This window comes from Sus scrofa, chromosome 2, assembly GCF_000003025.6.
Source record: "Sus scrofa isolate TJ Tabasco breed Duroc chromosome 2, Sscrofa11.1, whole genome shotgun sequence".
In the NCBI taxonomy this organism is placed as follows: Eukaryota; Metazoa; Chordata; class Mammalia; order Artiodactyla; family Suidae; genus Sus; species Sus scrofa.
Genome location: NC_010444.4, coordinates 24,706,422 through 24,723,698, shown reverse-complemented (window position 1 = coordinate 24,723,698; position 17,277 = coordinate 24,706,422). Strand labels below are relative to the sequence as shown.

General features: G+C 50.2%; 1 protein-coding gene across 17 annotated transcripts in view; it reads left to right on the top strand.

Moving 5' to 3' along the window:
- PRR5L (proline rich 5 like) overlaps positions 1 to 17,277 on the top strand; it is a 165,778-nt gene that overhangs the window by 88,944 nt on the left and 59,557 nt on the right. For 13 of the 17 annotated variants that reach the window (XM_021083178.1, XM_021083180.1, XM_021083177.1 and 10 more), the window contains one exon: positions 15,503 to 15,790. In XM_021083178.1, coding sequence (XP_020938837.1) covers positions 15,627 to 15,790 — 164 coding nt within the window. In that variant the 5' untranslated portion in view covers positions 15,503 to 15,626. Of the gene's footprint in view, positions 1 to 3,917; positions 3,981 to 15,502; positions 15,791 to 17,277 lie in introns of all 17 variants that reach the window. The other 4 variants (XM_013990099.2, XM_013990093.2, XM_013990097.2 and 1 more) reach the window with 1 other exon arrangement.

The following is a 17,277-nucleotide window of genomic DNA, read 5'->3' as shown; positions in this document are numbered from 1 at the left end:
CGCGGCAAGCTGTCTGGCCCTGGGCCAGTGGCTCCGTGTTCCTGTCTACAGAGTGATGAGGTTGGCTTACCACGAAGGTTCCTTTCTCTTCTAAAATTCCCTAATGGCCAAGGATGTGTGGTCGAGGGCAGTGCTCCTCCAAGTGCACACGAATCACCCGGGGATCTTGTTCAACCACAGAATCTGATTCAGTGGGTCTGGGTTGGCCCTGAAAGTCTAACCAGCTGCCAGTTGATGTTAATTCTGCTGATTCTCCAGGAGCCAAGCACTGGAATCCAGCTCAGGGTCTCTCAGCCTTGGCTCTAATGATATTTGAGGCTGGATAACTCTGTGTCGGGGGGCTGTCCTGTGCATTTAATAGCATCCCTGACCCTCTGCCTGCTGAATGCCTTTAGCATTTCTTCAACCCCTCCCCCCGCCCCCCGCCCAGAGTATGGCAGCCCAGAATGCCCCCAGACATTGGTGAGTGTCTCCTGTGGGAAGATGGGGAGGGGGGCAAAATCACCCTTAGCTGAGAACACTGGTTCTCCCTAGACCCGGGGCATCAAGCCTGGTTGTACATCAGAATCACAGCAAGATGTCTAGGACGTACAGTAGGCTGGAGTTCTTCTCTTTGAAATCCTGGAAAAGTACTGGTCCCAGACTTGAGTCACGATGCTATTACCCTTCCATAGCTGTGACACCAGAGACACGTTGCTCCTCTGGCCTCTGAACCAGAAATTCTTCACTTCTAAAATAGGGGTCAAATGGATGCCTACTTCTGGGGTTGTTGGAGAGATCAGATGAAGTGACATGAAAATGAGCTTAAAAAACCATAGTCATCCCTCGGAATCTGCAGGACCCTGGTTCCAGGACCTCTCCCCTCTCCGTATCCTGAAAATCTGAGGATGCTCAAGTCCTTTACATTCGACCCTCTGTACCTGAGGACTCAACCCGCGGATACGTAAAGCAGACCGTGTAAAGTCTGGGGAGATGTCAGTGGTGAGAGTTATAGCACAGGCCTCTGGAGTTTTATTTTATTGGCTCAATTACTTTATTTATTTTTCCCAGGACTGGATTCATCTTCCCACAGGCCTGCCGGAGTGACCTTCACACCTTTCCTCATTAGCCTCTGGTCCCGGGAGTTAGAAGCAGGGCGTGTTTTGCTCCAGACAAGGCTCCGGTCTCAAACTGGCAGCCTGGGAGCCAAACTTAGCATCAGAAATGTCTTGTTTGGTTTGAGTCGTGTTTTGGGGGGGCGGGGAATGATTATGTTTTTCCAGTTTTTAAAAATTGGGAGATTTGATATATAAACTCAGGTTTCTAGCTGTTCTTTAAAAACAAAAAGACTTGGGCCTTCCTGTTGTGGCTCAGCGATAACGAACCCGACTGGTATCCGTGAGGATGCAGGTTGATCCCTGGCCTTGCTCAGTGGGTGAAGGATCCGGCATTGCTGCGAGCTGTGGTGTAGGCCAGTGGCTGTAGCTCCAATTTGACCCCTAGCCTGGGAACTTCCATATGCCACGGGTGCAGCCCTAAAACGCAGAAAAAACAAAAACAAAAAGATTTTTGTTTGGCATAGTGCCCGCTGGGCCCTCTAACCGTGGTTGTTTTCTGCCTCAGCCCTCGTCGGCATTGAGTGTGTCGTCTCTGCTCTAGGCCTGCCTTTGTTTTTCTTTCCTCGTGACCAAGTTACTGTTCCTTTTCTCTCTTTTATTATTGGTAGGACCGCATCTGGCTCATCTTTGTGTCCTCGATAGTGGGTGTTCACTAGCTGTTTATTAAAGTGTGATATTTTTACTCATCCTTTCAGTCACAGATAAAGAAATACTCCAGCCTTACTTCTGAAAGTTTGCTTCTCCCTTCCTCAAATTTCCTTCCCAGTGTCCAGCGCCCACATGCTTTGAAGGAACAAACAAGACAATGGAGAACATGTATTTTTCAGGTGACCTTTCATTCGCTTTGCCTTGTAATTGAAAAAGGCGATTTAACTTTGTGGCCTCAATCTTGTCGAGATCTTCAGTTACAGCCTTCGGTCTCCAGTTGCATTATTTTATTTTTTTTGTCTTTTGTATTTTTAGGGCTGCATTCGCAGCATATGGAGGTTCCCAGGCTAGGGGTCGAATCAGAGCTACAGCTGCTGGCTACACCACAGCCACAGCAACGCCAGATCCTTAACCCTCTGAGGGAGGCCAGGGGTTGAACCTGTGTCCTCATGGATGCCAGTCAAGTTCGTTAACCAATCAGTCATGACGGGAACTCCTCCAGTTGCATTATAACGTCACCAAAAGCCCCTGAGCCCCACTGGGGGCAGATACTTTATTCTTCTTTGCCCCGAGGGACTTTCGCTACTCAGATCCTGGCAGACAGCAGACCTTCTAGTGTGGTTGTTGAATGGACTTGAACTCATGACCACCCTGAAATGATCAGGTCCCGAGAATCCCTTCAGTTTCTGCCTGTCCATTCAGTGCCTGTTACACTGGCTCCGTGACTTGGGAAGAAGCGCCTTTTCCCTTCGTCACCTTTCCTTGTGAAAATAAGCTCTCCATCCTCTTCCTGTAGTGAAAGAGTGAAGCTCATTTTTAATACATCACACATGTTAACCTAGAGCACAGCTCCCCACCCTGAAAACTCTTGGTGGCTGCCGGACTGTAGCTTCTGACCGCTCTGTCCCCCAGCAGGCTTTTCTGTATGTCCCCCGTCAGCAATGTGCTTGCTTAAGTAATGGTCAGTCCCAGTTACTACTGCTGTCTAGACTTTTCAGTTTATCATCTGGTAGGCGTGCTGCAGAATCACTCTGGCTGGCATTTGGGGGCCCCACCCAAACAATTTGCACTCCAAGAAACACGATACTTAAAGTGGGGCTTACAGAAGAGTAAAGATGTGTGGTTATTCCCCACGGGTTTGCCTGCCTTGTACCGAAGGAGGGGATTTTTCTGGTGATTATGCTGGGGTTAGTAACCCCGGGCAATGATGATGATGATGAGATGAAATAATTACTTCTAGACCGATCTGAATTGTCAGTGCTGAGGCCTGTGGACACTTAGCCCACACTCTGAAGCCGAGATAAACGCAAGCTTGCATCCTTTTTGGGCCAGTATTAACTCTTGCACAAATTCGGACTCCCAGACTCTTCCGTCTGTACTTGGTTTCCAGTGGAGCGCTGAGAAAGTTGTCTCATTCTTCCTGTCCAGCCTTTTCCATCGCGCAAATTTGACCTTTAACATTTTCTTGTTTTGTAGGAGTGTCTGTCTCTCGGCTGGCTTTTGTGTCCTTAAAGTTGCAAAGTTTGGTTCCTAATCCAAGTAAGCGTGCTGTGCTAGGCGGCAGGCACTTTCCTCTGCTGTGTCTGGGGTTCCACCGACCAGCACAGACGCAGGACTCCTGGCCCCTGTGGCGCGGGTTCAAGAATGCTCAGCTGGACCCCAGTTCAGCAGAAGGAAGGGATTTTCCTGGTCCCTCAGAAAGGGGAGGGCTTGGGGTTCCTGCTTTGGCGCAATGGGATCGGCGGCATGGCATCTCGGGAGCGCTGGGGCACAGTTCTTTTCCCGGCCCTGCACAGTGGGTTAAGGATCTGGTGTTGCCTCGGCTGCAACATTGGTCGGCAGCCGGGCTCTGTTCCCTGGAATTGGGATCTGCAACTAGCATCTGATCCCTGGAACTCCATATGTTGCAGGGCAGCCAAAAGTAAAAAAAAAAAAAAAAAAAAAAAAAGGGATAGAAATGGGAGGGCCGCTCTTCCTGCTGGCTTGGGGGTTTATCCCAGTGTTCAGAATTATTTCCTGGGTATCTTTTATGTGCCTAGCACTGTGCCTGTATCAGGATGTAGCCGTGAACGAGACAAGCGAGGGCTTACAGGTCTTTAAGGAACTGACTTGCTCTCAAGGCCAGTCAGATAGTGAACGAGTAAACAAACAATGACTTCAGCTCGCTTGCAGGAACCATGAGGAAACGAAGCCTCCTTCCTGTAAGGGACAGAGCACTTGGGCTGTCTGAACCAGGTAAGAAGCTGTTGGTGATGGTCGTGAAGGGAGGGCATGAGCGGTGGTCCACACGGCACACACGAGAGTTGTGGAAACAGAGGGTTGGGCGTTCAGGCGCCAGAATCAGGTCAGATATGACACGGGTCCCACTTCTGACTTTGGGCAAGTAAATGTGAAGGCTTCTGTTTCTTCATCTGCGAAGTGGGAATGCCAAAACCTACCTCACTGGTTTAGGGTGGAAATGAACTGAGGCACTAGATGCCCGGAGAATCTTGCCACCATCCTGCTGTGAAGACCAGCCTCTAATGATGGTTGGGGTACCCTTTTATTTTTTTAATTATAGTTGATTTACAGTGTTGTGCCAATTTCTGCTGTATAGAAAGTGACCCAGTTATACATATATATACATTATTTTTCTCCTATTATCTTCTATCATGTTCTATCTCAAGACACTGAATGCAACTTCCTGTGCTGTACAGCAGGACCTCATTGCTTATCTGTTCTAAATGTAATAGTTATTCTTATCGGCAGCAGCAATAATAAAATCGTCACGAGAGGCAACTGATTTGCAGACTGGTCCCACTGCTCTTAAAAACCTCCTTTCAACTTAGTTTCCATCCCGTGGGCCGGGGCCGGGGGTGTTCAGGTCTGGTTTCCTAGTTGGCTGAGAGGGTTCGGTTTGCTGTGTGTTTCTTCGGGCACGGTCCCAGGTGCTGCTGGCTCGCCCCGTTGGAAGAGTACGCCTGGGTGTATCTGTAATACAGGGGGGGTGGGGGGGGTGCCCGTGGTGCTGCCGAGGATCCGGCAATGGGGTAAGTGTGAGTTAAGAAAGAGCTGGTTCGTGAAGAGGCTGGTCAGCTAGGTGGTGTGGTTGGCGGGAGGACTGGTTCTGAGTTGGTGTGGAGTCAGGGTCCCATTGCCCTCCTCTTCTGTCAAGGGTGCCCGGTTTGGGGGGGCTCACAGGGCAGAGGCTGAGTGCATGGCTGGCGCTGCTGAGAGGTAATCATGGCCGTTAGCAAGTCCAAGCCCTTAATTAGCTGAGAAGTCGATGGCCGAGGGGAAGAGAAGGGACACCTAAGGCTGTCGTGGTCGGGTAGTGCCAGCTCACGTCACACCCGGATTAGACTCTGGGTGCAACGTGGAAGAAGGCTTGTAGTCCTTGCAATGACGGGGTAAAATAAAGGTCCCAGACCAATATGTGAGGTCCCTAAAGCATTCGATGGCCTAGTGAATTAGTTGCCAGTACTCACACATCAGGGGCTTTCAGTACTTTATTTTACTTATTTATTAATTTTTATTTTATTTATTTTTATTTTATTTTATTTACTTATTTATTTATTTTTATAGCTGCCCCTGTGGCATGTGGAAGCTCCCAGGCTAGGGGTTGAATTGGAGCTGCAGCTGCTGGCTTATGCCACAGCCATGGTGACACCAGACCTGAGCCCATCTGCGACCTATGTATGCCACAAGACCAGATTCTCAACCCACTGAGTGAGGCGAGGGCTCAAAGCCGCATCCTCATGGATACCAGTCAGGTTCTTCACCTGATGAGCCACAATGGAAACTCTGCTTTTAGGACTTTAAAAAGCCTGGATTTGGGGCTTCTGTTGGAAAATTCAGGTCTGGGAGAGCTGGGCTTTTCTCCAGAGATGGCAGACACCAGGTTGGATGGAGTGGTGGCTGCCTCCTTTCCCCTGCTCTGGTTCTGCCCTCTCTCTGGTATGTTCCAGGCTCAGCCCTTTGGGCCAACGTGTGACGCGTGATGCAAAAATGGAAAGAAATTGGTTCTTCTTTCCATCTTCTTTTCTTACCAGGGTTTCTCCCCTGGCCCATGTGTCCCTGTGCAAGGCAGCTCCTGCTGTAGAATAAGTGCCGAATAAATACATTTGGGTTGACTGAGTGAATGAAGGGCCGGTAATTGATAGCACCCTGCACTGGGAACCAGGGGCCGAGTTTGAACCCTGACTTCCTCCAAACAACTGAGTTTGAACAAACTTGTATTTTATTTTACTTTTCTGGGGGTGGGGGGACGAGGGATGTAGGGAGAAATCACTGTTGTTTTTACTTATTTATTTGAATAGGTCATACATTTTCATATTTCAAAATTCAAAAGGCACAAAAGGGATTACAAAAAAAGGGGGCCCTGCCACCAATTCCCTTCCTGGGAAAAACCAGTGTTACAGGTTCCTGGTTAGTCCTTTAAGAACTACTTGGTATTTGGGCAGTGACATATGTGATACTCTTTTATATACATATATATTTATGCAGAGGGGAGCCTAATAGACACTTGATTCTCTGTTTAGCTTTTCAGCACCTTTCTTTTCTTTTCTTTCTTTTTGTCTTTTGTCTTTTTAGGGCCGCACTCATGGCATATGGAGGTTCCCAGGTTAGGGGTCTAATTGGAGCTGTAGCTGCCGGCCTACACCACAGCTCATGGCAATGCCAGATCCTTAACCCACTGAGCGAGGCCAGGGATCAAACCCGCAATCTCATGGTTCCTAATCAGATTGGTTTCCACTGAGCTATGGATGGGAATTCCTTTTCAGCATGTTTCATTTGGAGTGTCCCCCTCAGAGCACCCCGTCAATGCAGAAAGCTCTCTCCCTTTCTACACCAGAGTTTACGTGGCCGGTCCTCTGTTGCTGAGCATTTAGGGTATGCCCACACCGTTGCTATTATAAAGAAGGCTGTAGTGAAAACCCTGGTTCCATAAGCCACTTGACATGCCTGGAGTAAAGTTCCAGGAGGTAGCATTGTGTGTCCTTTGTCATTTTCATAGCCCTGGTCAAATTTCCCTATGTAGCAGTTGCCCCAGATGATGCTCCCTCAGCAATGTGTGGGAGCACCTGCTGCTCCACACCACGGCCACCTGTCACCTTTTGGAGCCCATGAAGGCTTTGTGACGAGCAATATTTTCTAAAAACATTAACACTAGCTGTGATGCGGGGGGCCCCTCCTATGGGCCAGGCCACCATGGTCTCGGCCATCTCATTTAATCTTAACAGCATTGAGATTAGGATCACACTCATTTGACAGATGAGGGAACTAAGATTCAGAGAGGTTGAGTTATTTATCCAGGTCGCCCAGCTAATACATTGGAGAAGCCGGATTTGAACCCAGGTTTGTCAGATTTCAATACCAGGATGTTTTCAGAGGGTAAAGCCCTATGTCTGTTGAGGTGTTGGTGTTCTCAGCTTATGGTTCCTGTGACACTTGCTTATGGTTCCTGTGGCTCCCAGCAGTCGTACCTTTCATGGGGCTGGTTCAGGTGCTCTTTCAACTATCTGTGGAATTCCTGCATGGTACTAAGCTCTGGGGAGGCACCCGAGAACAAGATAGACACAGTTCCTGCCCTGGTGGACCTCAGAAAAACAATAGGAAATAATTCTGTCGTGATATATTGAGGTGGATTGTGAAACCACAGCGAAGGAGGTGAGGAGGGAGCTCTGTGGGGCGATGTGGCCTGATCGAGGTGAGGTGCAAGGGCCTCTCTGAGCAAGTGAAGGCTGAGTGACAAAGGCTGTGCAGGTTTGAGCCTAGAGAAGTGAGGGGGCTGTATTTTACACAGTGGGCACAGCATGTGCAAAGGTCCTGGGGGCAGGAAGAGCAGGTGGTGTTAGAAGAGATAAAGGAAAGCCAGCGTGGAAGGAGATGAAGATGTAAGGATGGTGTTTGGGGATCTATTCTAAACCTGGGGGGAACCTTTGGAGGCATTGAAGCAACAGCACCATGAGCATCGGAGGCGCTAGACTGCTGGATTCTTGTCCTAGGCAGCACCTCTGTCTCTCCTCTAAGATGTGGATGGCAGTAGCACCCAGGGCTTTCAAATACTCTGAGCACTAGGTGCAGTAGGAAATACTGATACATCTGGCTCAGCACAGGGCTACACCTGTCATATACATGCGCCCCCCCCCCCCCAGGGCGGTGCACCCTGATGTTTTCTCTTCTAATCTATTTCATTCAAGATTTTTGGTCCAGACCCCTAAATTCACTCTGGAAACACCAAGATAATACGTGTCAAGTGTCTACTCCTTCACTGGCCCTCTGCAAATGTGCTGTCATTTTCTGCTGCCATCGTTATAAATACAGCTCTGGCCACAACTAAAGAATGGGTGTGGGTGGAATTACATGACAAGATCTAAATCCTGACGGTGCTGAAAGACGTTGGCTCTTCACTTCTGTGTTCGTGTCCCGGAAAGGGAGCTCCACGCTGGGCTTCCCGCCTGCAGGGGCTCCCAAAGGGGACGTGTGGATGGACCTTCTGGTTTCCTTGGGAACTGATTTCTCCTGGTTTTCTGGGCGGCCCCATCAGACGGCGTGCCTAGTTTTCTTTGACTTCTTTGTTATTTACACTCAGAATGGCTTTTTCCTGGAAGCCCCAGAGTCATTCTAAGCCACCCACTTCTTTATTTTAAGTTGTGCCATGATCCTACTTCCCTTTTCAGAGTTGAGGGTTGGAGGCTCAGTAGAATTCATTTGCATTTTCCACTAAGTGTACCACCTTCCTCTGCCCACTGGCCTGGCCCGTGGGCTGCGCCCCCTCCTCCCCTCACCCTGGCCCTGGAAGCCGGGAGGAGAAGGTGAGACACCGTGTTCTTTCTCTCCAAGAAATACATCCTGGATCTTGAGCCTGGAGGTTTCCAAAGCAACCCCCGAGGTGAGCCTGGGAGAGCAAGGTCAGTGATCGGGCCCAGAAACCCCGTGCCCGCCACACGGTCCCTGTACCCAGGACCCTGGCTTCCAGAGAACTGAACTGAATGCTTCAAGCATCCAAAACTTAGTTGCTGAAATAACTTTTAGAAGCACACCTTTCTGAGTGTTAACCTCGTGGGTCTTGTGGAAGAGAACACCTCCTACGGTGGTTTCTGTAGCTGGGAGGCTTTAGGCCAAGAAGGTTTTGCGAGGATGACCGTGTTGATGGTGGCGTAGCCGAATTATGTTAACCCCCCCAGTTCATATGTTGAGACCTCGCCCCCGGCAGCTCAGAATGGGTCTGTCTTTGGAAACAGGGCCTTTGCAGAGGTGATTACATGTAAGTGAACTTGTTAGAGTGAGCTGTAATCCAGTCTGGCTGGTGGCCTGGTGAGAAGAGGAAATGTAGACAGAGAGACACCAGGGCTGCTTGCATACAGAGGACAGGATACGGGAGGACACGGGGCGAAGGTGGCCCTCTGCAAGCCCAGGAGAGAGGCCTCCGGAGAATCCAGCCCTGCCCACGCCTTCATCTTGAACTTGGAGCACATGAACCGGGAGAAAGGAAATTTCTGTTGCTTAAACCATCCAGTCCAGTGTGATATTTGGTTATGGCAGGTGGAGCAGACAAATGCAGCGACTGTGGTGGTGGTGGTGGGGGGGTGGTGGTGAAATAAACATTAGGCGGCGTAGAGCGAGCACTCACCGCCTACCAAGACTATTTTAAGCCTATGCGAAGCCTTTCTTGAATCATCTCATCCAGCCCCTCCCACCAGTCCTAAGTCACCTGTCTCGGCTGGAAGTGGTGGCACCGAGCCTGGCTCTGGCACTTTGCTCTGAACCTCTGCTGCACCTGTGGGTGGTACCGGCCTCATTTCAGGAACCGCCACGCTCTTCATAGGTAATCTCTCTCATCAGCACCACAACTCTCCACGTGCCCATCTTCAGAAGTAGAGACTCCAAAGCTGTCCAAGGCCACACAGTGAGAGTATTCATTTCTTTCTTTTTTTTTCTTTTCTTTTCTTCTTCTTCTTCTTTTTTTTTTTTTTTTTTTTTTTTTTTTTTTTTTTTGGTGGCTTCAGTAACAAATTCCCACAGCCTTGGTGGCTTAAAGCAACAGAAATGTATTCTCAGTTCTGGAGGCCAGAAGTCCAGAATCAAGGTGTAACAGGGTCATACTCCCTCCAGAGGCTCTACAGGTGAATCTTTCTTTTCACAGCATACCAACTTCTAGCTGCCATGGGGAGAATCTCTTTCTTCCTTTCCCCTCTCAGCCTCCTGTGGGGCCTGCCAGCATTCCTTGGCTTGCGGCTGCCTCTCTCCAGTTGCTGCCTCCTTTTTAGCTTCGTCTCCTCTCTGAGCATCTGTATCTTCTCTTCTGTCTCCAGTCTCCTGCCTCCCTCTCATCAGGATACATGTCATGGTGTTCATGGGCCCACCTAGACAATCTAAGATATGATTCCTTGACTTAATCTTATCTTTTGCTACCCAAGGTAATATTCACAGGTTCTGAGGACTAAGCGGTGACTATATCCTGGAGGCGGAATTTTTCTGTCTCCCACAGTCAGTAGGTGGTGGAATGAGCCCTGATGCCAGTGTTTGGCTGATTCCAAAGCCACCAGTGGCCACTCATCCTTTGGAACTAGGGGTACTCCCATTGCTTTTAATGATGTCTTTTTTTTTTTTTTGTCTTTTTGCCATTTCTTGGGCCACTCCCATGGCATATGGAGGTTCCCAGGCTAGGGGTCTAATCGGAGCTATAGCTGCCAGCCTACGCCAGAGCCACAGCAACACAGGATCCGAGCCGCATCTGCAACCTACACCACAGCTCATGGCAATGCCGGATCCTTATCCCACTGAGCAAGGGCAGGGACCGAACCCGCAACCTCATGGTTCCTAGTCGGATTCGTTAACCACTGCGCCACGACGGGAACTCCTTTTTTTTTTTTTTATCAGCTGCACCTGCCACATACGGAAGTTCCCCGGCTAGGGGTCGAATCAGAGCTGCAGCTGCCAGCCTATGTTACAACCATGGCAGTGCCAGATCCGAGCCACATCCATGATGTACACTGCAGCTTGTGGCAACACCAGATCCTTAACCCACTGAGTGAGGCCAAGGATCGAACCCACATCCTCATGGACTCTATGTCGGGTTCTTAACCTGCTGAGTCACAACAGGAACTCCTTTTAATGATGTCTTAACTATTCCATTTAGGGGCTACCGTACTTGGTTTATCCTGTCCCCCGCAGATGGCTGTTTCAGTCATTTCCAATGTCTTGTCACTGCAGACAAATAAGCATAGCTGCGAGTCTTTGGGACCATCTGTATAGGGTACAGTCTCAAAAGCGGAATGGCTGGGCCAAAGGCCAGTGATTCTGAACTTGTTTCACTCTGTGACCAACATCCACCCACACGGCAGCCCAGAAAAGGAGCTGAGAGGCCTCCCGCTCCTCAGTAAATAACATCTCGGGTGACCCACGGCCCTAACGCACTGTGATCACCATCCGGGGGCTCAGAGGCCTGGCCTGCCCCCCAGGAGAAGTATTTTCCAGATGTTGCTGAGGTCGCCATAAGCAGGAGGAAGTGTGACTGCGCTTGCACGGCTGTCATGCCTTGGAGATTTAGAAATAACCACAAGTTATTTTATTTATTTAACCAGCACTTAGGAAGCATTTGCTGTTTGCTGCGTGCTGTTCTGTCCACGTGTTTATAAATACGTACTTGTTTTATCCTCACACAACCCTGACGTTGTCATGCTGGCAAGTTCATTTTGTGCAGGAGGAAATTGAGCCTCAGAGAGGTCACGAAACTGGCCAGGGTCACACGGATAGTAAGGAGTGGGGTGCCTAAGAAGGCAGTCCATGCTTTCTGCTTGCCTTTTGTCTCCTCCTGCTTCTCTTATCCCCATCAACTGTGCTCTCAGAGTTCCTTCTGTCTGTTTCTCTCCGGAGCATGAGATAGGAATTTTGATATGAAATCTTCCCGAGTAACTTGGTAGCTTTGATTCTGAGTTTCTGGCCCAGTTTGGTAGTCTGGCAAAGGGGGAATGGAGAGTAGAATCAGGCCTGTCATCAGTCAGTGATTTGCCACTTATGAGCTGTGTGACTTTCTAACAGGTTACTTCACTTCTCTGATCTTCACATGGGGTTATGTGATGGTTAAGCTCCCCTATGGTGACGGGGTTTGTCTTCATGCCAGGCGGGCATTCGGTGCCTTATTAGTTGCTACCCTTCCTTCATTTTTATTTTCAGCACTTGCTTAGGCTTGAGGTTATACAGATGAGAAAATCCCAATGCCTGTCTTTGAGGAGCTTAAGAATGACCCAGGTGGGGGCTAGGGAACTTTCTAGATCAGGAGTCAGGGAACCTGAGTTCCGACAGGTCCTGGCTCTCTCCTGTGTCAGAGACATTGGACATTTCTCTGCTCCTCTGGGCCTCACGTTCATCACTTGTAAAAGGCAATCTGGACTGGCTTCACTCCAAAGCCCCATCTGTCTGGTCATTTCTGATTTGTCCTATTTAGGTCAAGATAAGCTTGTGTCCAAGGATCCAGGGCCGTAGCAGGTAGATACAGGGTGAGGTAGCTTCTCCCTTCAGGCCACTCTCATCAGCGCTCCCAGCAGCTTCCTCTCTGCTCTGGGGAGGCCTCTTGGCTCCATCCAGAAGTAGGGATGATGGGAACAAGGGCAGCTTGGATGGTGTGGATCTGAGGGTGGCAGATCTTGCAGGGGCCAGATGAATCGGAGGCGGCTCCTTATGCGTGACTGCGCGGCCCATGTGAGGCCAAGGAAGCTGCTGTCATGATGCCTTTGGCTGAAAGTTGCTCTTGGTTAAAAGGGCTGGAGTTCCCACTGTGGCACGGTGGTTAAGAACCAGACTTTTATCCATGAGTATGTGGGTTCGATCCCTGGCCTCGCTCAGTGGATTAAGGGCCTGGTGTTGCTGTGAGCTGTCATGTAAGTTCCAGATGTGGCTGGGATCTGGTGTTGCTATGGCTGTGGTGTAGGCTGGCAGTGGCAGTTCCAATTCCACCCCTAGCCTGGGAACTTCCAAATGCTGCAAGTGAGGCCCTAAAAGCAGAAAAAAAGAGGCCACGTGTATGTGGATGGGCTGCCCACGTATCTTGCTGGATGCACACAGGGCCTGGAGCAGGAGGCCTGGGGGTGCTAACAGAGAAGTGGAGGGGGCCAGGAGCCCCCTGTGGTCCTCAGTGTGGCTCAGCCTCCTGAGATGCAGTGTTTCAGCAGGAAGCCGGAAAGGAAACAGCGCGTGATCGGTGCTGCTTCCACTTCTGCTTCCCTGGGCAAGTGCGCCTGTGTGGGAGGCAGCTCCATCACCTGGGGTTTAAGCGCCTCATAAAAGGAGTTACTATCCCATAATTACACGGATGAATCGTTCTTAGCAGGCCCATTTAAAGAAGGGCAGTGAAATGGAGCCTCTCTTAAGAGGGTGACCTTTACCGGGCAAGTTAAATCCCGAAGCCCGTTAGTTCAAGGCTCCTGAAGGGGCCTCCGTGGCGATATTACTTCTTCGCCTCACTCACTGATTTGCATAGATCTTTCCACCTTCCAGGGGACACTGGTGGAGTGTTGGAGACCCTCTGAAACTGAGTGGGCCTGTTCTGCCTTCCCCAGCCTTTACTGGTAAATTTTAGTCACTGTCAGCTCACTCTGAGAGTGGGCTGGAGAGGGGGCAGGAGACCACAGAGGAAGATGGAAACGAACTCTGCTTTCCTTTGTTTCATTTATTTATTTTTCTGCTTTCCTTTTGAAAAAAAAATTTCAAGAGGCGGGGCGAGCCATTCCTTTGTGGCTCTTGGTCTCACACGTTCATTGTCACCGTGCCCCCTGTCTATGCACGGTGCTAGCGTCGCCCATGCCCTCTGGATGGGTGGCCTGGGTGCCCGCCTTGCAGCCTCATTCCTCTTCTGTCCAGAGCAGCCTGTTTCCCTGGGAGGCGACGCCTCGGTTCCTGTTTCTCCCGACACTGCTGCCAGGCCTGCCAAACCGGCCCCCCTGCCAGCCTGAGAGTTGGCACTTAGGGCTGGAATATTTCTTTTTCTTTCAGCATTGGTTTGGGGGACATAGCAGAGTCAGCTGGTAAGAGATGCCAGTGGGAATACTTCTGGGCTAAACCCTGAACCCTCAGAAGAAGAAAGTATGACTTTGGTGGCTTTCGTTTATTCTTAAATCTGACCACTTCCAAAACGTACTTCATTTTTTATTTTCTTCTTTTTTTTTTTCCTTGTATTTTTGTCTTTTTAGGGCTGCACCCATGGCACATGGAGGTTCCCAGGCCAGGGATCCAATTGGAGCTGTAGCCACCGGCCTATGCCAGAGCCACAGCAATACAGGTTCCGAGCCGCACCTGCGACCTACACCAGCTTCACGGTGTATGCTGGATCCTTAACCCACTGAGCGAGGCCAGGGATTGAACTCGCAACCTCATGGTTCCTAGTCGGATTCATTTCCGCTGCGCCATGACGGGAACTCTCCAAAACGTACTTCAAATCATCCGTTTGGACTCAGACTCACAGAAGAATAAAAGACTGACGTGACAGGTTCAAAAGTGCTGAGGAAAGAGAGGGGTCTGAACAGAAGCAGCTGATGCTTGAGAGCCTTGGGTCTCCCATTCTGCCACGTGATCTCATTTCCTCTCTCATTGGTCCTTCGAAGTGGCTGTGCCCACTGTTGGGGACTCTCAGACTCAGTGAGCCCAAAGCCACACAACTTGGGAGTGGCCTTAAGACTCTAGTCCAGATTCACTCAAAGTCACTGCTATTAACCATGGAGCCATCAAGGCTTCGAGGAGACAGTGACCTTGAGGCCAACCTTGCAGGGTAAGTTAGTTTCAGATAAGCAGAGAGGGAGACGAAGGGGAACAGAAGACGCAGCAAAAGCCTGGGAGGGAATCAGCATGACATGGAGCAGTGCCTGCCGGTTGTGAGCTCCATGGGGCAGGGACCACCTTCTCCAGGGTCACCACCACATCCCAATACCTAAGTGGGTGCCTGGAGCATAGTTGGTGCTCAATTAACATTTATTGCATGAGGCATTACCGTTGTGGCTCAGCTGTTAATGAACCTGACTGGTATCTGTGTGCACGCAGGTTCCATCTCTGGCCTTGCTCAGTGGGTTAAGGATCCAGTGTTGCCGTGAGCTGTGGTGTAGGTCACAGATGCGGCTTGGATCCTGTGTTGCTGTGGCGCTGGCATAGGCCAGCGGCTACAGCTCCCATTCAACCCCTCACCTGGGAACCTCCATAAGCTGCGGGCAAAAAGAAATGGCAAAAAGACAAATAAATAAATAAATAAATATGTTCTGGTGGAAGGAATGAATGGAGGCAGGTCGGGAAGGGGAGGAGATGAGCTGAATGAAGAGGCTCAGTTACTGTGGGGATGGTTGAGCCCTTCACACGCGCTGGCATGGCCCGGGGTCTCTCGCATGGACGAGCTTTAGTGCCAGGACAGGGAGCTGCTGGGTCCTCCAGGAGGCATTGTGTGAAAAAGCCATCTCTTAATGCACAGCGTTGCGGGGTCGACAGAGATTCATCCTGTGCCCAACTCTGATGGGCCTGCATGAGAACCACAGTTAAGCACACATGAGAAATCACTTTTCTGTGGGACTGGCCTCAACTCACTGTTGCTGCCTCCCCATTCGGGGTGACCACGCTGTTACTGCCCAAGAGAGGCCTGTCAACACCTGTGAGCAGGGCTCCGCAGGGAGGGCATTAGCGTGGGCCCGGGAATGGCTGGAGGATGGTTTGGCTGGAAAGCCCCAGCCCACTTCCTTCAAGGTGGGGTTTGCTCAGCCCAGGCATTTTCAATAAACTCGGCCCTCTCGTTTCAGGTGCTGGCGAACGCCACGGTTCTGAAAAAGCCTGAGGGCCGGAAGGCAGGCCTGGGAGAAGCCCTTTCTGTGGGCAGTCGGAACCTTCAGGACCAGAGGAGAAGCCAGCCCCTCACCTGGACTTATGACCCGTGGCTTTGCCCCCAGCCTGCCCGTCGAGTTCCCCAAGATGGGCTCCTTCCGCAGGCCCAGACCACGCTTCATGAGCTCCCCAGCGCTCAGCGACCTGCCCCGCTTCCAGGCAGCCCGCCAGGCTCTGCAGCTGAGCTCCAACTCAGCTTGGAACAGGTACAGGAGGCGCCGGGAGGGCAGCGGGCAGGGCTGCCAGGGTGAGAACAGGGCCAGGGGTTGACTGAGCTCCAGCATCTCCTGAGGTCTCCACTCCAGAGGGTCGTGAGTAAAGGGCCAGTTTAGGAAGAGAGTGTGTTTCTCTATAGAGACTGTATCCGTCAGCTTTCCTTGTTTTTTTCAATTAAATTTTTCTTTTTATGTTATATAGTTGATTTACAACATTTGGTTATAAATATTGGCATGTGGAAGTTCCTAGGCTATGGGTTGCATCAGAGTTAATGCTTCCATCCTACGCCACAGCCACAGCAGTGCAGGATCTGGGCTGCGTCTGCAACCTGCACCACAGCTCATGGCAACGCTGGATCCCCAGCTCACGGAGCGAGGCCAGGGATCGAACCTGCCTTCTCATGGAAGTTCATTTCCACTGCATCACAATGGGAACTCCCCAGATTTTTTTTTCTGATTATATTCCATTATAGATTATTATAAGATAGTGACTCTATGGCCCTGTGCTATAAAGTAAATCCTTGTTTATCTTTTTTACGTAGAGAAGTTTGGCTTTGTTAATCTCATCCTCCTAGCTTGTCCCTTCCCTGACCCCTCCCCAGCTTTTCTTGTTTTAGTAGAGTGAAAGCAGACCCCTGAAGGCCTTGGGGCTTCCCAAGTCAGTTAATCAGCCCAAGACAATTGGAACTTACACCTACTACTCATGCCCATTAGTCACACGCCAAATCATCAGAGGACCCGAGGGTAGGACCATAGCAGTGACCTCAAGTCACCTGTTACCTATGGGGATGATAAGGCACATACATGTGAAAAGCTAATTAAGCAACAGAAACCAGGGATCATCTGATTCTGGGAGTCACAGGTGGTTGGAAGAGGAAACACAGAGCCTTTGCAAGGTGTCCAGCTGACCTTTTGTGCACCAAGCATGGAGTAGAGATGGACTCGGTCCTGTGTCATGCACTTGTGTGAGCTGTTTTTCAAATCTCCCTGGTTCCTCTTTGGATCAATCAGGTGCATCATGATTTCAAGCATTCCTGAGTTTTTGGTCATTTGGATTAAGGGATTTTTTTTCACTGAACGCACAACTCTTGATGAGGAGGGAGGGGGGATGGGAAATGGTTTGATGTAAAGTGGAGGCTTGCTCTTTAAAAAAAAAAAAAAAAAAAAAAGGCCTAGGACCCTTAGGACCGCAAGCTTGTGGAGTTCCTCTTGCGGCTCAGCAATCAGCGTGTGATCAGCTCCTTGCTGAAATGTCAGGCTGGGATTCAGAGAACACGGCGTTTAAAACTTACTGGGCCCCTCAAGGGATTAGCTGTCCCGCCGGACACTCTGGAAGGGAATGGAAGGGGAAGTGAGGTCAGCGCCTCCGGAGTTCTCCCCAGGAAAATCCTACTAAAAGGCAAGGCCAATGAAAATCCATATTTGAAAAAAATGTTTTAGATTGAAAAAAGGCAAAGGAATTGGCCTTTCCTGTTGGC